Here is a 24,924-nt window from a genome sequence, read left to right on the forward strand (position 1 = left end):
AACAATGAGCAGTTGCAGTGACCAATAACCAACTTGCAACATATTACATGCACCTATAACTATATGTCACATTTTGCAGTTTTTCACATTATGTTGTATAAATGTGTTGTATTAGTAATGTATATATGAGAATCTTAATACAGTTTTATTCTTTTCAAAACAGTGAGTGACCAGTATATATGAAGCATTGACACCTGACCTTATAGTCATTATGTAATTATTTTAACCAATAAAGACCCAAACCTCTACCATCGACCAAAGACATCTACTGATCTAAAATGTTTAATACCTGTTGATCCATTAATCCTATCAAGTATGTAAATAATTGTAGTAAAATGCAGTTTCTCATCCTTTCATGGTCATCAGATATGACCCATTTGGACATTCAGAGGCTCCATAGTTACCGTAGAAACACCATCATCTTCTACAACTTTGATTCACCAGTAAAACCTATGGAGTTTGATAAATGACAGTGGATGGAGACATTTGTTTTTATGTTCAGTTAATGATATATTTTGTTGAGAAAGTCACTTTTTCTTCAGTTTTCTCTGTTTCTGATATAATAACAATCAACTTTAACATGAGCTTTTATATTACCTACATGATTCGTAAATTAAATATATTTAATTTATGGATCATGTAGATGTTCCTATATATAGGAATTTCAGGAATTTCCAGATTTTCACTGAAAAAATGCAAAACACTGAGGATAATATGATAATATGCATTCATCATGTGAACCCACTTTATCCTCACTAGGGTCGCTGGAGCCTATCCTAGCTACTTATGGGTGAAGGTGGGGTACACCCTGGACATGTCACCAGTTTATCACAGGGCTGACATATAGACACAAACAATCAAACACTCTCACATTCACACCTATGGACAGTTTAGATTAATCAGTTAACCTATCAGTGCATGTCTTTGGATGGTGGGAGGAAGCTGGAGTACCCGAAGAGAACCCATGCAAACACGGGCAGAACATGCAAACTCCACACAGAAATAATATGATAATAAATGCTGATAAATCACTTAAGAAAGGTTTAATAGAGAGAAAAATTCATATGGGAACTGCCATAAAACTAACACTGGGTCTTTGTGGGTTAATGTCTTGTGATTCTTATAAAAATAAATAGTGCGATATATGTATTTTTTTAGGTATATGCTCATGATTGATCATTGATTGACTTCTTATGGCTAATTACAAAGGCACATTATGAGTGTGTTCATAATGTCTTTTGATGCATTATACAAATAGGCTTCATAGAAAGTGCCCCCATTTTTTCCTTATACCTCTTAACTTTTGTGCAAAATGCAAATGACTAGCGTTGAATTGACTGGGATGTTCAGGCATAATCGTACCTGTGTGAGAGTCTCAGTTTGGCAGAGTTTGAGGCTAGCCTCTTTGAAAGTCAGCGTGAGTGGAAGCTGCCCAAGAGCCTCAAGTTGAGAGGTTTGAATGTGAGCAGCCATTTGGAGAGACCACTGATGATGTAGCCTTTTTAATCCTCTTCTAACAACCCCAAACCCCTCCATTCCTCCATCACGTCCACTGCCTGAGGAGGAAATGAAAGGTCCACCAGTTGTTGTAGTAGGGGAAACACAATTACCATGAATAGATGAGTGGCTATTATGCCATGCATCTCCTCAGTTCGCCTGCCCTGCATCACCCTCCACCCTCCTGCCTGCGCTGCCTACTTATAAGGCAATCAACCCCTGAATTGGATTCTGCTGGTTAACATTCATTTAGATATTGGCTTCTCTCTGCCTCACAATATCCCCTCAATGACTGTTAGTTTCACTTGTTTTTTTTATTAATCTAATTTGATCCCAGAGTCATAGTTTAAAACAGAATTGCTTTTAGTATTAATTTGCTGTATCTAATTTAATTCTTGTGCTGCAGATTTCCTCATTTTACAATTCAGGGACTAACTGAAATCTGTTTCCTTTTATGTTGAGAATATGCATCGGCTTTTAAGAAAAGCTTTAAATATTCATTACATATCGCACGCGAGGCATATTAATGGTTGCGTCATAAATCGCTTTTCCCCCCTTGTAAACAATAATAAGAATGCAGGGCAATCATTTATTTGATGTTTTCCTGTTTATTTTAATGGATTATTTCCATTGCTTCTAAAGAGGCTGTTTCATAATATTCCACCATCATATAGTTTTCTGTCTAAACTTAGCACAGAAGGGGACGCTAAAGCTTTACAACAGCTAGCCCTCAAAGCAGCTGTGTGTGTGTGTGTGTGTGTGTGTGTGTGTGTGTGTGTGTGTGTGTGTGTGTGTGTGTGTTCTCATTTTTACTCCTTGTTTCAGTGGCAACCTCAGTGTGGGATTTTTTTTTTTTTTCTATTTTATTGAAGTCAATTGAAATAATCTGCGAGCTCTGCCAATATGGATGAGTCACCGGCTTTCAGAGAAGCTGCTGGACTTCACTCTGCAGCTGCCCCCTATTGGGGCATAGCATTATACTCTGAATAAGGGATGGGCCGTCTCCCATGAGGCCAATCACACCAAAAAATGGCCCCCACTGTCAGCTAGGTGGAGGCCTGCTGCGTCTACCTGCTGTTATAGTTCTATTAACCAGTGATTGTAGACAGATAGAGTTGCATCTCTGGAGGACAGAGGCTGAGTTTAAACTAAACCTGTGTGCCGAGGCCAGCGCCTGTGTGTCGCAATGTCGACGTGTCGCTTCAATCCGTCAAGGTCATTGAGAGTGTGTCATGAGGCAGGACAGATACCGCTGGATGATTGCTGGGGGAAATGGGAATCAGCTCAGTGGCTTAGTTTTATGATTTCAGTCTGAGTAATTCCACTGCAGAGGGAATGTCTTTATACCAGGCAATGAAGTTCATGGAGTGTAGAGTTATCTTGAACAGGCAAGTACCAAGCTTTCATATTTTGGTACAACTGTTGCACACAATGAAAATCTACTGCGTTGCTTTTCATTAGTATCATTTTTGATCCACTTGCTTTCGTCTTATCTTCATAGTTCTGCTTGTTCTCTGCTCTCTTAGTGTATTTCAACATTTTTCCCCCATATAAATCTGTTTTATGCATTTTATTACCCTACATTTTCATAGGACTGGATTGTTTTCTCAGGATAACTGGGGCAGAAAGTATCGGTCAGTTCCATTAGCAACAGATCTGTCATTTTACATTGATTTTACATTGGATTGATCCTTTAATTGTTTAGTGTATATGAAGAAGAAAAAAGAAACGCAGAAACACATCCATCACACACTCTGAGGACCAAAGCTGATTCATTGTTTTGTGTTTTCTGACCAACAGTCCACAAAAAAATGACATAAACCACAGAAAAGCACCACCCTGGCATTAAATATTTGGCAGTTTGCTTGAGGGAACTAGTTAAGAATTTTAAGTAATTTCTCATGGCTACATAAACATGAAAAGATAGAGAAAAAAAATCTATAATAAAACTGCATGTTATTTTTGTGTAGCATCAATAAACTTTAACAATAACACAATAAACAAACAGCCTGCATTTCTAATTTTTGATTATTTTTATTTACTTATTTACTTACCCATTAGTTATTTCCCCGTATTGCCACAGTAAAAATGGTTCTTCCTGGCTTTCACACATAAACAAGCAAGACATTTCAAACATTACTGACAACAACTGACAATAAATGGGAAAAAAAAAAAAAAAAAAAACAACCTAAAAACAGAAGTCTGATATTGAGTTTACATATCTGGAGAAAAAAAATAAATAAAAAATAATAACTAAAGACGCTCAAACATTCCATTATTGACAATAGCCAATAATAAATAAGCACCTAACTTAAGACTGGACTACCTGATGCATTATTTAGAATCACATCAACACAAGTGTAACAACTTCCTTTAAGATCTAAAGAGCTGCCGGCGACTGATCTAAAATGTTTTATAACTTCTGACCCACCAATCCTATCAATACGTGTAAATAATTCAAGTAAAATGCAGTTTCTCCGTGTTTTATCATCATCAGATATGGACGTTCAGAGGCTTCGTAGTGAACATGGAAACACAGTTACATTCTGCAACATTGATTCACCAGTAAAACAAATGACAGTATTTGTAGATGCTTGTTTTTATGTTCAGTATGTAAATGCAATCATACATTCAGCAGGAAACATCACTTTTTCTTCAGTTTTCTCTTTGACCTTTGAATTTACTATGAACGTCATGAACAGTAAATGAAATATGTGAAAATACCTGATTTTCACTGAAAACACAAAATGTAGAGGATAATATTATAATAAAGGGTTATGAAATGTTAATGTAGAGGAAGATTTATATGGTCTTTAAGGGTTGAAATAAGTGACTGTGATCCTAGTTTACAGTGTTCACTCAATAACATCACTTTACCGTCATGTTTTTAAATTTTATTTAATTCTCAAGAAGGGACTCCAGTGGAAACCCTAATCTGGATTTTGTGATTTGTGCATTTTCCATAATTTTCATGTGGCAAAATCAAATGAATCAAATTAATTGAGTAAATTGTCATTATAACTATCGAGTGTCGACTGATAAATTGATGAGTTAACCACATTTTTTCGGAGCTCTGTGAGCAGATCGAGGAAAACAATTTCTTAAAACGGACAAAGGGCTTTTGAAACACAAATCCACTGTGTGTGTGTATCTACTGTCAGATGCACACTCAGCTGTCACTATTATTAGATACATTTATCACTGGCTATGATGTAAGAGAACACAGTAAGAGCAGTATTTGCATACTGCTGCATCAGGCGACGTTTCATTTGCTCGTATAAGAGCGTAGTGAGTCTCCCAACAAATTTAGTTTTGGGATGCTGAGGGGTGTGTTACACTGGGGCCATTATCATTTTATGCTGTAACAACCACTCAGGATTTATCGCCCATAGGACTTTTCCATCAATACACTGCACTGCAGATAAATTAACCCAATGGCATTCCTCGCCTTATGACAATAATGGCAGAACCTCTGCCAGCTCTCCTCTCTGAATCGTATCCAAAGTGATGTGTTTCAATGAGCCATTCTAGTTATACGGTATACGGTGTGAGAAAGTGTTTGAAGCATTTAATAACATCTGTGACTGAGTCTAACTTAATCATCTTTGTTATGCCACCACTTGTCATAATGATCCTTTTTTTTTCTATGAATGTGTGCCTGTGTGGCTTTGTTCATGCTTTAGAAAATATAATATATATGCTGCAGCCTTATCTGATGCATTTACTGTATGAGGTTGCACATATAGGCTGTTATCTGCCTTTATGCTCCTTCTTGGTCTTTTTCCCACCAGGGATTTCTGTGCTGGAGTCTGCTCAGAGGCAACAACCTGCTCATCACTAGTGTAAAGAGAGGCATGCAGGCAAAAAAACACAGAAAAAAAAAAAATAAAGAATGACGTCTGGGACAGGCCCAGGGCACGCAAGCTGTTCAAAGACAGGCAGGCTATGAGCGCTTTCCCAGCCACAAAGCTGCATTTCCATTTAGGAAGAAAAAAAACAATAAATTGTTAAAGGGATTCTCACAAAAAGAAGAGAAATGAGAGGTGCGTCTGGTTTGTTAGAACAGCATTCTACCGCCTGCAGAGGCACGAAGGGTGGCCATGCTGCCTTCCCATGGAGACATCATCCATATCCTGCTTCCGCGCTCTTAAACTTAAAGAAAGCAACCTGAAATATTTTTATCCAATTCTAGAAAGAAATGATATAAATTCGACCATAAGTATGCTCAGGGGATATAAAGAATCAACAATAGTTTGCAGACAGCAAATTGAAAAATGTCAACAACAAAAATAAAGTCCTCGATTAGTGTTGAGCATGGCACCGCGATGTCAGCTCTCTACAAACCTGGAAAGGCATCTGTCTGCTCATGATAAATGGTATCACAAAACACAGATTTAACAAGTGCTTTTCAAACCAAACAAAATCAAAATAAAAAATGAGGCAGTCTTTGATTCCCCAAAAAGTTAAATCAAATCTGTCACATGCAGGCATTCCAGGCATTAATAACTTGTTGGATTACCTTCACTGTGTTTTCCAGTTCCATTTTCTGGCATACATGTTCTTCTAATTTGCGGTAAAAACCTAGAGGAGGAAAGTGAGCTGAGATCTTTTCAGATATGAAAGGTGCGACTGATGGTAACATTAGTTCATTTTCCTTTGGCGGCTGAGGGGGAATGACAGAAGGCTGCTGACAGAAATGTAGCTAACATTTCCTGCGCATGTAAAACTGGTGATACATGGAGTTTTCAAATCCTCGGCGCTAACCTTGGCTGTTAGGGGCCATTTACCAACTGTGATTATAGAATTAAATGGGATTAAAGTGTTATCATTAAAGAGAATGTGACCTGCTGACTCCATGACTGAATGAGAGACTAAGTCCGGTGTGCTGTGACTGATAACTGTATAAAGAATACAGTTTTATTTTTAAATACATATAGTTTTTTTCTGTAAACCAGAGAAGCACATTTATTGTTGAGACTTACCCCTTTATATGGCACTCCTCAAAAAATGTATGTTATTGGAGGACCTAACAAGACTTTATTACTTTTGGGAAATTTTTCAATTTTTTTTATTGTTATGTAGAAAATCAAGGTCAATGAAATGACTATATTTGGTTCCTTACCTGTTACTGGCAACCCCCCCCCCCAAAAAAAAAAAAAAAAAACAAGTGGTGCAAGGCACAACAAACCCCGCCCCTCACATGTATTGTAGCTTATGTTGGCATCGATCCAGCTGATGTCATCATGTCTACGCATGTGCTGATGTCAGCATATCAGTTGCCTCTATATATGTGCCAAGTTTGAAGTAAATTGAAACAAAATTGTTTTTATAGACATGGTAAATCTTGCCCATTATAAGTAAATGGGAGTAAAAAAAGATTTAAAAAATTCATAAAAAATGTGAACTTTGACCTGCTGTTCCCAAAATGTAATGAGATCTATTCTGGGTCACTGGCAATCTATAAACCACATTTGGTAGAATTCAAACAATAATTTTGCTGCTAGAGTGTTGACAAACAAAGAAACAAACCGAACCAAAAACAATACCCCTTACCTCCCTTTGTGTGTGTGTGTGTGTGTGTGTGTGTGTGTGTGTGTGGGGGGGGGGGGGGGTGAAAATCCTAAAAGTAAATATAAAAAATACAAGAAAAATACATGTAAGGTAAATTAAACATATTTTAGAACATTAGAACATCACTTTTAGACCATTCCATCAACATAAGTGCTGATCCAGACCCCTGTCCACATCCACATTCTCCCTTTGAACATCATTCCTTACATTAGTACCATTACTTCATGGTACCAAACAAAGCAGGTACACTCACTGTTCATGCAGAGGTGGACCTTACAGACCCTGTAGACCACATTGGACCTGAGATTATTGCCTCACTGTCCTCACTGGAACTGTTACTGTCACTGTCTTGTAATGTATGTGGAAATGACCACTAGTTTTAAATTCCAATGCAGTGATCTGGAGAACCATGTAAATAAGAGTCAGGTGTTTCTAAAACCATCAACGTTTGGGGGAAGGCCAACATTTATCTGTGTTTAGGGGTATATCGTTGCTGCCAAGAAAAGCATTTCAACCACAGCCACGACTGGCTGTTAATTAAAGAGTTCTCCACCAAGAGCACGTCTACCAAGAGCCTCGAAGCAGAAATGGAAACTAGAGGAAAGTCCTTCTGTATCAGTGCATATCAGATTTATCCTCGTGTCCAGTCCTGTGTGAAGCTAAACACTGGGGTATCTTTGTAGGCTTGTTAGTAGCGCTGTGATTTATAATGCAAGCATTGCGTAACATTTCATATAAAATCAAGAACGCTTTTTGTCAGACGTGACAAGTTTGTGGTTTTCTGTGTCCATTGTTCATCTAAGGTTTTATGCTAGTGGACTAATGATATAATAACATATATTAACATAGTCTGTACAGTTGTAAACTACTATTGTTACTGTTTCTCATAAAACACAACAGATGTAGGGGGATGTAATTGCAGAAATGGAATATAATATTGACAAAGTAATGGTACTAATGCAAGGACTGATGTTCAAAGGGATAATGTGGATGTGGACAGGTGTCTGGATCAGCACTTATGTTGTTGGAATGGTCTAAAAGTGATGTTCTAATGTTCTAAAATGTGTCAGACAGACATAAGATGCAAGACAGCAGGGGGCATAGTCATCCCCTGTTGTCTGGCATTCCTGGATAAAACAGCTGACAGGACATGTCACAGTAACATCACGTGACCCTGTAAAGCAGGTGCACCATGTAAAGCATGTAAACATGTAAACTTGTAAAGGTAAAAATCAACTTTTCAGTGGACAGTATGAACCTGATTGGACTATAATCTAGGGCGGTCAAAATCAACATGTTAATTTGGATTAATCCATCATCATGATTAATCTGATTAAAAATTTTAACACAATTATCCCATCTGCAGCACAGAATGACTCTGAAAGTCTCTGCCAAGGTATTTCGCGCAGTTTGCCCAAGTAGAGTTAGCGTTGTGCATGAGCAAATGGGCAGTTGATCCGGTAGTGACAGGCAGCAGAACCAACCCCTAAAGACAGAAGACACTAAACAGCACGTTGGCCCTCTGGATGGAAATATGAGGACAAAAAAAACAAGACAGAACAGTCGTTTCAAGTTGTTTTGTTTCAAGCTGTTTAGTTGAAACTGTTGAAGGTGTTGAATAAGCACATTAAGTGCATATATATTCCCTTCTTTCTTGAGTCTGTTCATGCCAAATGAAACACGATTAATACAGATTAAAAATGAATGATATTTAATCATGATTAATCTAAATTAATCCACAGCAACCCTGTGATTAATCTCAATAAAAATTTTGATCATTTGACAGCACTAATATAATCACATGAAAATGAGAATGATTGTGTTTTCATGACATTATAATGTGCGGTTCATGGAGACGTGTTTGTACAGCAGCTCTGAATGGACGCCCTGTTCTTTTTTCCCACTTTCTTTTTCTCTGGTATCGAGTGTTAAATGCATTACTATCATGTATTTTGTGTGAGTGTGGACCAGGGTTAATGTCCCTTAACTAACGGTCAAAACAGACAATGACTCTAATGAGGGTCTTCTGTGTTGTTTGTTTGTGGTCATAGTTGAAAGTGGGTGCTGTTCATGATGGTTGCAGTCTCGAACTTTACTGCTAGATATTGCTAAATGTCATATGTTTAACCATGGAAAGGATGAGCCCAATGTTTTTGTTTTGTTTTGTTTTTTATATATAATTTTGTCAGTAAAACCAGTGTAATGAGCTCCTTATGACTGAAGAGGCTCCAGTCTGATGGTCAGAACTTGTCTTCACTGTGTAAAATGATGGTTATAATTAGACTTTGGAGCTGTTTTGTTGAAAGTAAGTGTTTATTTCCATTACACAAAGAGGTACCATGTCACCCAGGGCAATAATGAGGCTCAGGATGTGTTTCTAATTGTTTTCCTTTACAATAGAGCACAACAACAGATATAAATTAGGTAATATGGTTACAGATACATGCTCAATACTATTTGTAGGCTGGTGCTTGGATTTTCATAGAATTTGTAGACAGTAATGAAATCCCAAGACTTAGACACATAATTTTGCAGTGTGTTGTGGTCTCAGTATTTTCATCGTTTAAAAAGAATTGTAATTGTGCCATTATTTCGTGATCTTTGCTCATCCTTCATGCCCCAGTGAATTGTAAGATATTTATAAACACTGGGGGTAACCTATCATTTTCCATCTGACTCTTCCTGTGTTGCTGCAAACTTCGCCGTAGAAAGGTCAAACTTGGAGGAAAATGGTCTGGCGTTTATTGAAAATGTGTAGCTGTAGTTTTACATTTAGGGCTCTCTGTCTGGCAGACCGAGCACGCCCAGTCTGAGCGAGGGTGAAGTCAAGGTCATTGTGGTTGTCTGTCCCCATCAGGGTTTAAAGAAAACTCCACGCTGCAAAACAGGAGCTCTCCTTCAGCAGCAGAACAAAAGGTGGTGGAGGCAGCTAGTGGATCAATGTGTGAGAGGGCACACTGTATGAAAAGAGGAATCGCATTATATAATGGGTAGACACAATAAACACATTTTTCCTCTTCGGTGTCACTGGGAAACACAGTAATTGGTAAGTGGGCTTGGGCTTGGGCTTGTATGTAAGTCCATGTGCTATAACAAAACATTAACTGTAACATAAATCAATTGGAGAAGAAGGGGAGACAAGCAAGGGTAGTGTAAAAGCAACGGTGTTATACATAGATATATATCCTGTATATTTTTAGTTTTTTTTCCAATTTGTGTGCAGTTATGTTTCTGTTATCAATGCACTTTTTAAGCCAAAAATGATTAGCATAATTATATCAGCAGCCATGGTAAATTTGAAAAACTAAAATCATTTTGGGAAATACACTTGCATTCCCAGGAGCGAGATGAGAAAATCAATACCACTCTGTCTGTCAGTGCAGAGCTGAAGGCAGGGTGTGATTAGTTAAGATTAGCATTAAGACTGGAAGCCAAGGGAAAAGGGCCCGCTCTCTCCGAAATTAAAGGACTGAAGTTGAAGTAGAGAAAAAAAACAAAGTATTCTAAAGTCTTTAAAATTTTAGCGGTGTATTTTGTTGAAATGTAATTATTTTCAAAATTATTAGCAGGTCAGGCAACAGGCATTACTGCTGTATTTGGTTTGTGTGTGTTTATCATGCACAAGGGATTCAAATCAGAAGAAGAAAATGGCACAGTTTCAAAACACACACCTTACTTGTGCAGCTTTCTCCTCTTGGTCCACATTAAAATACTAAATATACACCCAGGTCCATAAGTATTTGGACAGTCACACAAATTTTAATGCTTCCTCTGTGCAACTTCACAATAGGTTTAAAATTAAACATTTAAAATGTCATCAAAGTGTGGAGTTTCAGATTTAATTCAATACAAATCTGGCATTAACCATTTAGGATTTACAACCATCTGGAAAAGTGATAATGCTTTTCCAAGCCTCTCAGAATCAGATTTATTGGCCAAGTTTGTGCACACAGATGGGCCTGGCCAAACAAAAGTGAACATCAGGGTCAATTTTATTTTTTCTCCAAAACAATATTTTTCTCAGCATGAAAGACATATATCTCTAGTTTCTAAAACTGTATATATTCCATTTGTACCTGAATTACAGCTGGATATAGGAAAATGTATGAGAAGACAGTGTAAATTAAGAACAGTAAAGGTTGTAAATGAATGTATACAGTATAAATTCAGAATGTAAATAGCATTGTGTAAATAAATATATTCAAAATATATCCCTGTGTCTAACATTATATTTCATAATAATCAAATACTATAATGATTTTGAATGTCATTCATTATAACATAAAACAGCAGAAAGATGTGTATTAAACATAGTAATGAAGCAAAGACTGATAATTTGATCAGTATCTTAATAAAACCTTTGATTATTATTACGGTGCATCACACTGAACAGACACTTCACTCGTTACTTTTTTGGATTCTCACTCCATTACCATGAATTAATGTCTTTTAAAACTAAAATAAAAACAATATCAGTTTCATTTTTGTATATAACGTACTCTCATATATTAAGAAAAGTGTGGTATGCTAAATATTTGCACTTTCTTTGAGGAAGAGCACTTTTTGGCATTTTTTCCAAACTTTGAATAACTGCTGTATATTTTTCCTCACTTCGTTACTTTGTCAGTGATGATAAATTCATGCATTTATTAAATATTTGGCTAATATTCCTTAATGGCATGTTGAAGTACTTGCTTAGACCTACAATTTGAGCTATTATAGTTGGTGCTAAATTATTTTTTTAGTATTGCTGCACAGTACTTTCTCACTCCATTATTCGCTTGGCCAGGCCCAGATAAGGAATTTGATTCTGGTTTATCCTTAGCTCTCATGCACTATAAACTAAATATAAAAATGAAGTATAAAAGTAAAAAACATATAGCAAAAAACAGGCTTTTTCCCCTCACAAATCTGTAGCAATCATATGAAGACTAAATAGTTCAAGTAAAAAACAATTGTGCAGTATAAAAAGACAAGAGTGCTACAGTTTAGTATTCAACAACTATAAGAGTGTTTAGCCATAGAGTCAAGCGGAAAAGTGATATCTGATGAACTCTTGACAGTGATCCGTAATTAGAGTGGTTAATCCTGATACGTGCCCCTCCTACCTGTCGGAAAACACCTGTGATTAGACAAAGCCTGCATCACAGGACAGATTTTCCACAGCACAAATTGGACAAGATTCTCGTTTCCTCTCAGGCCACTTGAATTGCAATATGGTCAGAGGAAATTATGGAAATTTAGCACAACCATGCCACTAAAAAGCACTGCAACTTTAAGAGGTAGTGTTAGAGCAATACTTTTCTGGGTTTTCAGTGTTTCTATTGGGATTCTGGAGGAGATTAGACTCACAATCAAAAACAAAGAGCACTTATGGAGATCCAGCTCAGTGTTGAAGATTTACTGAAAAAAAAAAAAAAAAAAAACTTGTCTTTGTTATTGACATTCAGGCAACTTTCAGAACTCGAACTCAACTAAAACTCATGTACATTATTCTGTTTTATTCCGATCTCAACACTTTTCAACACCCTCAGCTGTCACAAGGTATTTATACAACTTCACATTTCACTCATTTTTAAAATATTTCCTATTTTAATATTTCTTAATGATCAATAGTAAAAACAGGGAAAAAGCACACTTTAAAAATAATCAGTCAAACTGTTTTCCATTCAATTATTACAGCTCCAGCAGGTAGTGCGAGGTGCTTTAGATATTAGAAAAAGTTCAGCTTTTTCAGTCTTTATGCTAAGCTAAGCTTGACATCCAGCTTTGTACTGTACACACTGAGATAAGACCAGTATTGAGCTGTATTTCCCAAGATGGTGAACTATGCTGTGGTTGCTGATTTTCATGTTCAGAGGGGAACTGGTTAGAATGCACGCTATTTTTCTTTTCTTTTTTTTCAGGTTTATCTCTTTTTAATGAGGTCCTCCATCCTTGTCTACATCTTATCCATTCAAATATCCTAAAATAATGAGCTAGAATGTAACTAAACATATTCTACAATGCAGGATTGTATAGTAGCATGGTCTTGGTCAGATAATATTGAATTTTATATGGGAAATGCCGCGATTCGTGTCTTATCGACACTATTTGAAGATACTTATCACAGCAGTATCCAAGGGTTTTACAGACTGGGCAGTCGATAGTGCATTAACACAAGTCACAATAAAATCTGTCCATCTCCACTGGAATTTGGTTTTGCTGTTTGTCTAATTAAAGGCATTGAGGAGGGTGGTGTGTGTGTTTGGCTTGACTGTGTTTGTATCTCTGTGTCATCACCATCTTGCTGTGCTCCATCCCAAGGTTGTGACTTGTAGTGGTTGCCAGGTTGGCTGTGAGCTGCAGGCTGTAGGCAGGGGGTGGGCCTTTCCCTGCCCTGCCACAGGACAGGTGTGAGGAGGCTTATGGCCAGAGTCAAGGTTAGCCCATGGTGAAGGAGTGCAGCTATGGGGGTTTTGTCCAAGAAAACACAGAAGGGCTAAAAGTCTGAACTTGTGAGCAAGTAGCTATGATCTGTCAAGCTCTTATATCAGTGCGGTGGATGTGTTGCAGAGATTTCTTTTCATGGAGTTTTCTGTCACTTACTCATTAGCTCCTGATTGATGGATTCTAAAAGCCAACTCCTGCTATGTCTGCATTATAATCAGCTCATTTTCTCTTTGTTTTCAGTTCACTTTCTTGGTTTGTTCCCCCGTCTGACATCCTGCAGTACTGAAAGTGTAAAGCCTTAATGATCAGGAGGCTGTCGGAGAATGATGACCCTCCACCACAGCTTGATGGCAAGAGTAAAGCAAATGGCTTCGCATGTTTGTGCTCCCCCGTGTGCCGCTCTTTGAGAAAAACACCATCAACTACCCTTTGTGGACAACACTGTGATGTCCACAAAGGGAAGAGAAGTGGTTAATTATCTTGGAGGATGTTCAGTCCAAACGGGGATAATTATTTAAGTGTCTGGTGCTACTGTATACTAATGCACCCAGGTCATTTAAAGTTCACCACTGATAAATTAACTGCTGTAAGTGGAGCTGGAATTATTGGAACCAAAAAGGCCTTTAAAGATTTTTACAGCCTAAGCTGTGAAGATACAAGTTTGCTTTTCAACACTCCCTCCTCCTCAGAGTGGAATGTCATAAACGATCCACCGCAACAAATATGGTTGGCCTAACACGCACACACAAACAGATGATAAACTGACAGTTTGTTTTTTGTGACAGAGCCAGAGCCAGAACATGTGCAAACATGCTGATTTTGCTGTAAACTTGTGTTGCTCTGTTTGAAGAACGCAGATGAAAACTGAGACAGGGTTGACATGTTTCTGCATGGCAGCCGTTCAGAAGTCCTTCCACGACTGACTGGGAAGTCATAAATAACAGTTCTCATGAGGCAGAGTTGAAAGCCCTGTCCAGTATGTAATGGACTGAAAGCCAGGACCATTTAGAGTTTGACTGTTGGATTAATCTGTGGGCCACAACAAAGGCAAAGGAAAATCTAGAATAAAAGGCAGCATATGGTTGGTACCACAATGCTAGAATGGCTTAGAACACCAATTACTATTTTCAGACAGGCTGCGTGGGTTGAAACATGCTGTTATGCTCTGAAGGTGTGATATTTTCAAAGCAGAGTGAGATCTACATCTTACTGTCTCACTGTAACTTCCTTTGAAATATTTTTTTTCCTATTTCTACCTTCTGTCCAACAGTTGGAGCGGCCACACATCCCTGCTTCATGAATTACTTCAAAGTGAGCAGAATACTCAAGGATGTTCTACATTGTTCCTCTTTCCGTTTTATTATCAGCTCCTCCCTAATGAACAGTTCCTCTAAATGCTCCCTCTTTGTTATTCTGTGGGCACCTTCACTTTGCTTCAACTTCAGTAGCATCCTGTGTGCTTGCAGGACATCCCTGCATGTACAGAGATTATTGCAGCCACTTATTCTAGATGTGGCTCCTAGCTCTGATCTCATGGATGGTTTACTGTATCGATGTTTTTCTGCCATAGGTTGTGACCCTGGGGAAGAACAGCCGTGGTTACCACTACATTCTGGCCAATCTTGTGAGTAATAGCCGAGCAGTTCCCTGGGGAGGGAATGGAACCTGCTTCTTGCTGCATGTGACGGGACTTGCTTTGAACACAGGAGTGCATGTACAAAAACAGATTAAAGGCTTTAGTTGGGAATCAACAGAAAAGATAGTCTCTCCTTTGCAAGTGCAAGTGATAAGTAACAACTTTAACCTCTGCCTATAAGACATATTTTCTTCTAACTCTGAAAAGTCAGAAAAGTTGACTTAGCCTTGACATTATGGGCTATTAGTTTCTACTTCCTCAACTTGAAAAGATGTAATTATGCAGCCGTTAGACACGTGTCCTTAAATGGCATGACACGAAAAAACAATGATATGACGATAAAGTAACATGAAATAACTTGCTCCGTGGTTCATTGGTGAAGAATGACATTCAGAGGCAGCTGGACCAGCACAGATTTTACTAATACATTACAGAACGTTTTAACTGCAGTGCTATATGAATTAAAGTGGGCCAGCTGGTTCAGGTAATACATTTTTTTCTTCTAAATTATGTGACATACACTTTAAAGTATCTAAAGTCAGGTTTTTAACCTTTGACTGAATTTCGGTTCCACCACAAAGACAAACATTTGCCTCAGTGTAAATGCAAACACATGTTGCTCATAGAGCACAGAGTACTCTATAAAATGTACAATCCTGCACACTGCCATAATAGTTGCTAATATTTTGTGGAGCTTAGCCCCAGGTTATATTAAAAAAACTTCAAAGAAGAACAAGTTACATGAGTCTTTTCTTCCTTCATTTCCCTTTTGTCTCATCCTAGGGATTTTCGAATGTGAGCTTGGACAAAGTCTTCGCTGGAGGAGCCAACATATCGGGGTTTCAGATAGTCAACCCTGAGAACCCGATTGTACAGCAGTTTATGCAGCGCTGGGAGCGGCTAGATGAAAGAGAATTCCCAGAAGCCCGAAATACTCCTCTGAAGGTACTTTGCTTGCAAGGCCTTTCATTGTGCATGCAGAATACAACTAGTTGCTTGTGAAGTGCTCTCTATCAGTTCTCCTTCTCTCATCCTTTGTTTGCCTTTGTCATTCTCTCTTCCTCCAACCCCTTGCCTCCCCTGCTTTGCCTTGCATCCCTCCCCGCAATCAATATATTGATAGGCAGTGCAAGGCAAGGTTATATCACAGCTTCAATTTACATCTAATTAAACAATGATCAAGAAAGAAATGGATTTTGAATGGCATTTAATTAGATTTTGTCATGGTGCAGTGGTCAACAACCAAGTGGCTCAACCCTCAGTGGTGAAAAGGTCAAGCTAACATGACGGGAAAGGCGTGGGAGATAAAATCACACTTTAATGTTCTAGTCTTCTATGAACTCTGCAGCTAAAGTTTTGAAAAAGGTCGTGACCATTAGTCAACTCTAAGCTTTTTCTGATCCATTTTGACTCATCAAGTTATTTTTACCGGCAAGAAAAGGAGTCTGAGATTCCACCCATCCCACCTACGCTAATTATCTATAATTATAAATGATTATGTCTGTACAAACAAAACCTTATGGCAACTGAAAACTTAGGAGGAGATGCCAAGATTGTATAAAATTTATACACACGGAACTTTTTACCCTTACATTCACTTATTTTGCTTGTTTATTAATTTTTTATGTCAGATATCAACATTTAAAACTAAAAGCAACAAAGAAAACATAAAAGAAACCATATTCAAAAAAGAACAGGATGAAGTGCAACTTATATACTGCTGCCCCCTTGCCACATCTTCCTCTAATGACCACAAAGTCCCATGTCAGCTCCACAAAATCATTTAAAGAATCCTACAAATGTCAAAATAAATTCTGACCAAGCCTCCACAACAATGGTGTACGTATCAAAAATAACCTCTGTCCATTTCACAGCAGCATTCTTCAAACTCTCCTTTTTTTCTTACTCTAACTGTAAAGGCCTTATCGCAGGTCCATACTGTCACAGAGTGCTATCTCTTTATCTTCTGCCACTCACCACATGTTTGTCTGTCTCCCAGTATGTTCCACTGTTTTCTTTTTTCCTTGCTTTATACAGTACACTTCAGCTCTGACCCATGATGCCATCCTCGTGATAGCAGAAGCATTCAGGTACCTGCGGCGCCAACGTGTGGATGTCTCTCGCCGAGGCAGTGCTGGAGACTGTCTGGCCAATCCCGCTGTACCTTGGAGCCAAGGCATCGACATAGAGAGAGCTCTCAAAACGGTAGGGGGGGTGGAAAAGAGTAAGAGAGAGAAAAAGAGAGAGAGGCAAGCTGATAACTAAAGAAAAGGCTAGAAGAAGTGAAGCATAGATAGCGAGTGAGAGTGTGATAAAGATGGAAAGTGACAGAGAGAAGGAAAGAGAGCACGGAGCTGTTCTCCTCCCTCTGCCTCCAGATATCTTTGCACAGAGCTCACTCAAATCCAGTCTCTCATTACCATAAAACTACATCTTTTATTAAAGCGTATCCAGTTCATCATTTGATTAACAGACTGTGCGCACTCCAGTAGCTTCGCGGACATGAGCACCTTAATATCGGCTATATATGCAAAGTGATTGCTATTCCACATTCCCCCCGTGTCTGTCTGTCTGTCCCACATGTGCAGGTCCAAGTGCAGGGTATGACTGGAAATATCCAGTTTGACAACTACGGCCGCAGGACCAACTACACCATAGACGTGTATGAGATGAAAACAGGTGGGCCGAGGAAGGTAAGATGTAGCAGTGGTCTCTATCAGCTCTCATCCATCAACTGTCAAGTGTAGAGATGAAAAAAAAAAAAAAATCCTTGGTCTTGATCAAAACACACAGCAAAAACCTCGTGGACATCAAAGATTAGTTCATTACTTGTCAAAACGGTGATTTATGATGTATTGACAAATCGTAGTGAAGAAGAAGACTCAGTGAACCACATCGTTGACCACATGTTGAGTCACACCAGATCTTTGCTGTGAATTGTGTTATAACCATTAAAAAAAGCCTAAAATAAAAATAAAAAATAAAAAAAATAGCATGACATTTTCAAACAAGCCTGTACTTCCATTGATTAAAATACAGAGGGCTTTGCAGTCATTTATCGTGCTGTGGGACCAGCAGGGCTGAAAGGACAGAGCAGAGTAATGCTGATTGCCTTTCTCTACCTCTGTTAGGTAGCAGCACTGATGAGCTATGCCAAGTATTACAAGCCCCACAAATCACACACAGCCTGCGATCTGATAGCTAAAACTGTCCTATCAAAAGAGTGATATAAGACTATTTCTGTGCCGTGGGATAGTGCAGATATGATTTTTGGTCCTCTCCTGACAGTAATTACCATTCAAATAACCAATTACTGCAAAGGGGATCCAAGAATTCCTCTGGCTCCTCTTCAAAACGGTAATTCCCAGTGGTATATTCACATTCTAACCGGTACCATATGATGACCTCTGGTTTTATAACCTCACCGAGTTCCAAGAGACAGCTGTGAATTTCTCGTTAGCTGGATAAGTGTGGGCTCAGTCTGATATGACGTGTGATTATGCCGCCTGCCTCCCAGGCCTCTAAAGCCCACACTTCAATTAGCATCACACAGCCCTCACAGCCATTTCCACACAGCCAAATACAGAGAAATGAGCAGGGAGAGAGAGAGAGAGAGGGAGGGAGGAGGAAGGAGGTCATGGGAGAGGGAAGAAGCGAGGGAAGATGAGACAAGCTGGGCAGCAGTTTGTCAGGACCTGAAGCCCAAGTCACCCCAGTGACAGTCAGAGGATGAAGGTTCTTAGCTGTGACTGTCACAAGAGATGTATAGGCTGATATCTGTCCCCAGCTGCTCAGGGTAAGATCAGGACTTTTCCTCTGGAGCCGCACACCATGACACAGCTCCCCACAGTCACATCCCAAAGCAGTGTATACTCCTCAAATATCAGCTTCGGCCATGAACATTTGGAGTTTTCATCAGTCTGGCAAGTGCACAAACTACTGTGTGTCTAAGATTTGAAGCACAGTTGGACAAGTTTGCTGCTTTGTAGCGCCTCCACTTGGTGTTTTAAAAAGTCTGCACTGCTGTACACCTGTCTGGCCCAAACATTTAAAGATCTGAGGGTAAAAAAAACCAATGTAGACCAGATGTGAGGAGGGAAAGCTTAGCCAGCAACAGTTAGAATATTGGCAGCAACATATGCAACACGTTTCATCACGAGCCAGACCAGCCATTATTTCAGATGGGCAAACAAACACTTGACATTGGTTTGACTTAAGCATCTGTAGAGCAGAATACAGAATAACTGGAATGGCAAGAGTGTGTAGAAAAAACTGTGGAGCCACTGGAATATTATGCTAAATTATTAAATGTGTATGCAGTTCACAGTCCTGAATATCAATTATTTACCATAAAACCTGGGAAGCCGACGGTGGGAGGGACTGAAATTGTCTACCGCATGCTTCTGTTTGTCACAGGGGTAATTTTGTTTCTGCACATTTGACTATTTGCAATTATATCCATGCATTACATTTTGTTATAAATCATAAAAAAAAAACAATACCCTATCTGTATATCACAATAACAAATTGCACGCTGCAATATACACTCCTTGTTTATCCCAAGCCTAGAATTACTGGCCCACTTCTTTAATATTCTGCTCGTTCCCTGCTATTTTGGTCGAACTTTAGGGCAGAGGCAGCTGGCCTCTGGGAAATGCACTGTTGTTTTAATGAGTCTTGCATCATGGCTTTCCAGTAATGCCTAGACGTTTCCCTGCTATATGCTCACGTACATATTGTTAGTGGGTTTGAAAGCTTGGTACACCAAACACTGCAGCATCAGTAACCGCTGTTTGCTTTGCTTTGCAGATCGGGTACTGGAACGAGTACGCACGATTTGTAAATATTATGGACCCGCAGGTCACCAACGACTCCTCAGTGGAAAACCGAACGATTGTGGTCACTACTATTATGGTACACTTTCCATGCAGTTTTAAATGTTTCACGTATTCTGCCACTCAAGGTCATGGTGTTGATTCCAATGAGTGATACATTCTGTCCTGGGCGGGTAGAACCACATCTTTTTTGTGTTGCTTTCCATCCACTCACTACATGTTGAAACAGTCGATCCAGTATGGGGAGTGTTTCAACTGTATCAGTGTGGGTGTCAAAGCATTTTGATTTTCCATACTTCAGTGGCCTGTCGTAGCAGTGACATCACAATAATGGTATAAATGATAATGGTTGACTCCATCAATTACAAAAGCATACAAACGCATACGTAAGTAGACCTGTCTGTCCTCATCAAGTAAATGTTCAATGACATTGGGATAGACTGGCCGAAGAATGACTAGAGGATGATACTGCAATGGTTTCGCAAGCTGGGCAAAGCAAAATAACCAGTATTGGGGGAGGGATAAAAAGGCGGGGTATTTTTTTCCTTGTTATCGCCTCTCTAATCTATTTTGCATTGCTCCTCCAAGTGTTCTGTGTTGAAGTATAACCTCCAGTCAGCACTTTAGCGTCATTTCTGGGCCTTGCTCCCCAGACCAAAGTGTGATAAACAAACAAAAATTTTAGATTTATCTATTTTTAATTGTATTTACTTAACCAAATATGATAATCTCATTGGATTGCTTCCTCTGTAAACGTATTTACCAACGATAAAATTGTATTATAATGACCTAATACAGCCCCTCATTTTCTGCAAACAAACATTTTAAATGGTAAAGAAAAATGTTTAGAAAACAATAAGGATCTCTGGTATTTCTCCACTGTTAGATTTCATTTGTATTCCCAGGCATAACCCAGGCGCCATCACTCAATAGCATGAGGAAACATTTAACATCTCTAGATGAGAAATACAGTCAGGAGGTAAACATGTGTTAACTCGAGGGAAACACTCAATGGATCCAAGGTGAGGGGATACGTTCAGCACAGAACAAACAAACCATTGCTCTCCTTCTTGCACTCTAATTGTGTGTGGCTGTAATGACAATGCCTGCTCTCCTGAGCAGTCTTATTGTTTGATAATGACGATGTGCTCAGTAAGAGAAAAGACAAGCTGCAACAGCCTTTTGAAAAGGAGAGGATAACTAGCACGCTCCTGCTCTCCTGATGTAATTATTTTATTTATGAGGTATTTTTGCATTTTTTTTTCCTTCAATAGCAAACAATGGCTCATTTTATTTAATTTCTTTTACTTTCTTTTGTTGTTTTTTGGAATGAAACAGCCTTTAACTGCGCATTGGTGCAATGTGCTTGAATATGTTGAGATACGATGGGCACTCTGATCCCTGTCCTGTCACTGGCATTTACTTATGAAACCCATCCCCCATTCCCATCCCCACACACCTCTGAGCTGACCCACACCTTGCGTACCAATGACCCCCAGCCCAAATAAAAACCATTCTGGCCTGCTCTCCCTTTCCCAGAGAAATTCTAACACACTCTCTCTTCCCTTAACTATCCCTTATGATGTACCGGAGGTGCACCCTTGGGCTCAAGAGGGCTTGGGTGCATTGGGCTTGGTGTCTGCTGGCTGCCACGGCTTGATGAAAGCAGTGTGACCACCTGATCACGCTGCTGTTATCAGTGCATATTTGTGCATTAGCGGGGCATCATCTGTAGCTGCATGACTGCATGGATGTGGTTATAGCAGCTTATAATACTCTGAATCTCTCTGAGAGTGTGGGTGTGCGTGGGTGTGTACGTGTGCACGGGCACATATGAGTGCATGTATGCATATTTCTGTGTAAACTGAATGTTCTCCAAGGCATGGGAGTGAATAAACCAGAGTGTGTTTGAACCAACAGGAAGCTCCTTATGTGATGTACAAGAAAAATTATATGCATCTGGAGGGGAATGACAGATATGAAGGCTACTGCGTCGATTTAGCATCTGAGATTGCCAAACATGTTGGAATTAAGTACAAACTGTCTATAGTAATGGATGGGAAGTACGGAGCCCGAGACCCCGAGACCAAGACGTGGAACGGGATGGTGGGTGAACTGGTCTATGGGGTGAGTACTGGGAGCCTCGTTTTCGCTGATTACATGACAGTTTGCAAGGAACTTCAACATGAGAGGAGATCTCATTTTTCTGTCTTAAGGTTATCACCAACCCATTGTGAACTCATCAGCTCTTGCCCAGTTCAAAGTCTAATGCTTTCTCAGGAAGCTCAGCTGTGAGTGAATTTGTCAAATGCAGCCTCAGGCATTGGGGAGTTGGTGATCATCTTGAGACGGAGAAAATGAAATCATTTCTCAGGGCTGTTCATTGCAATTAATCCTACTTGCATAGCCTAGAAAGCATTCTCTTACAGCTGAAACAGAGGTAGGTACATGAAAACAATGAGTCCATATGGCAAACACACTGTAATCACTTTGATGAATGAAAGATTGTATGCCTTTGAAGTGATTGTGTAATTATGTTCCATGTTTGATGTGTATGATGAATATGCCACATTGTAAATTCACAGCTGAGAAAATCTGCTTCAGAATCAACAGCTAAATGGTGGTTTGTGGTTTGAAACAACAAGATCCATATGTGTCGTGCTCCATAAAGGTTGAACCTCTCGCATTAGGAAAGGGTCGTGCCGTGTTTTACATCTGACGGAGCGTTCAGGTTCCCGCAACACCTCGAGCATTTCAAAATTACCCCCTCCTTTCTCCGAGGCCACAATAGTTGAACAGGGGCCAAATACAAAATGCATGAGGGTTAGGCTTCCTCATCTGTTCAATTTCCCAACTATCAGCCAAAGAGATTGCTTGGTTTGATGTGCTATTGCTACCAAATTATCTTTCGAATGGGAAAAGTCCACTCCCTGCAGATGGAGGGAGAAAAAAAATATCCCAATCACGTACCTGTCAAGTCTTTCCAGGCCTGTAATTTTACAGCAGGTGGGCCGGGACTAATAGTTTTGTACATTTTGACCTTTTGACCAGTAAATTAATTTGATTTTAGTTGTCTTTTAAAGGTAGGCCCGAGGCTGCTCTTTATTGCTTTGTTTCCCTCACCATTGATGAGCGCTGCTACGCCTGCACGAGGATTAAATGGTTATAGCCCTTCACAGTGTTGTGTTGACAGAGTAAAGAAAACAATCGTGTTTATTGGGTCTATTTGTGTTGCTCCGAGTTTGACCTTGTAAGAAACATTCTCTGCTTGTGCTTCTTCAATCCAATGTTTTCGCAATTTTGACATAAAAAAAGACAATAGAGCACAATACTAAGAAATACCCTTCACGGAGTCAGTCCTTTGAAGACGAGCAGTTATTTAATTAATCACATACACACTAGCTGCAGTGACATTGTCTAGCATGATTAATTATTTTCTTCTGCTTTTACGAAGAAAGCCATTGTGATTTCTAAAAAGGCAGCACCACCTCCATGGATGTGTTTTGATAACAGACTGTGATTGAAGCAGCAGAGCAAAGGAGGGAGATAAAGAGAAACAGCTTGGGAAAAGAAATAAGGCTTATGCCAGAGTAAGATGTGTTTGGGAATCCACCCCACCAAATGGCATGTGGTTAAGTATACCCTGCCATTTTTTGAATACATATATATAAATATATATAGCAACCAGTCTGCAAACCCCAATGTAGCAGTTTTATTAATTTTACACTCCTAAGAGCTTGCTGACATTTTAAAGGATATCATACGGCTCACTTCTTCATTGCATTTTAATGCAAAAAATTTGGTTTTTGAAACAGCAAAAGCCTCAAAGCAATACATGCTGACACTCTGGACAATTGAAAAGTTTTTCCCCCTCACTATATCTCCTTGGGTTCTGATTAAGAAGCGTTTGGTCAAGCATGACTCAACACCCATCTGCCTCTGTGGCGTTTTTCCAAGCTGTCTCTCTCAAAGTCTCACAGTGCCCTTGTGAGCTCTTCCTCTAAGCTACTTCCCAGTCTTGCGACACTTAACAAATAAAATCTGATTAATTTTACAGTATGAATCTCAGATGTCTTAGCCGCCATCCCAAAGATTATAATACATGTGACATGTTTCTGTATGTTTCCTGCTCTTCTTGTTTGTTTTTCTCTCAGCCTGCCTTTAAGTGTCACAGTCGGTGGCCTATTTCTTATGATCATATGTAAAACATGATAACAGTGTTGTGTTATACTCCCTCTGCAGCTCCAGTCATTCATTTTAATATGCAGGTGTCTTCCTGCAGGTAATGACTAATGCTTGCTGTGCATGTCCCTGTTTCCAGAGAGCAGATATAGCCGTTGCACCTCTCACCATTACTCTGGTTCGAGAGGAGGTGATAGACTTTTCCAAGCCCTTTATGAGCTTGGGCATCTCCATTATGATAAAGAAGCCGCAAAAGTCCAAGCCCGGCGTTTTCTCCTTCCTGGACCCGCTGGCCTATGAGATCTGGATGTGTATTGTGTTTGCCTATATTGGGGTGAGCGTGGTACTGTTCCTGGTCAGTCGGTTCAGTCCATATGAGTGGAACCTTGAGGAACAGGATGAGACTAAAGACCCCCAGACACCCCCTGATCCTCCCAATGACTTTGGCATCTTCAATTCCCTCTGGTTCTCACTGGGCGCCTTCATGCAGCAGGGCTGTGACATCTCACCAAGGTGGGTCAGCTCCAGTAGACAGAGTGAACAGCAGAGCACACACACAAAAAACTGCTGCCAGAATCTTTAATAGAAGAGATAAGATGTGTTCCCAAAACGTACACAGTCTCTCATCACTTAAATTTCCCTTCCTTTAGGTGTTCATTATTTGAAGCTAAACTCATTTCACGTTTATTGCTCCTATTATATGTTTAATTGAGTTTGTCAGTTTTTTCACTGGAAGTATCATGACCAAAATGGGTTCATCAATATTTTCTT

At 39.3% G+C, this 24,924-nt stretch overlaps 1 protein-coding gene across 6 annotated transcripts in view; it reads left to right on the forward strand.

Moving 5' to 3' along the window:
* LOC115427558 (glutamate receptor 3) overlaps positions 1-24,924 on the forward strand; it is a 99,216-nt gene that overhangs the window by 54,291 nt on the left and 20,001 nt on the right. For all 6 annotated transcript variants that reach the window (XR_003936505.1, XM_030146146.1, XM_030146149.1 and 3 more), the window contains exons 5-11: positions 15,071-15,124; positions 15,920-16,081; positions 17,174-17,341; positions 17,725-17,829; positions 19,946-20,050; positions 21,892-22,098; positions 24,293-24,666. Coding sequence is in view for 5 of the 6 variants with exons in the window: in XM_030146146.1 (XP_030002006.1) it covers positions 15,071-15,124; positions 15,920-16,081; positions 17,174-17,341; positions 17,725-17,829; positions 19,946-20,050; positions 21,892-22,098; positions 24,293-24,666 (1,175 nt within the window). In the remaining variant the exon portion in view is untranslated. The remainder of the gene's footprint in view (positions 1-15,070; positions 15,125-15,919; positions 16,082-17,173; positions 17,342-17,724; positions 17,830-19,945; positions 20,051-21,891; positions 22,099-24,292; positions 24,667-24,924) is intronic.

Source organism: Sphaeramia orbicularis, chromosome 10 (genome assembly GCF_902148855.1).
Source record: "Sphaeramia orbicularis chromosome 10, fSphaOr1.1, whole genome shotgun sequence".
NCBI lineage: Eukaryota > Metazoa > Chordata > Actinopteri > Kurtiformes > Apogonidae > Sphaeramia > Sphaeramia orbicularis.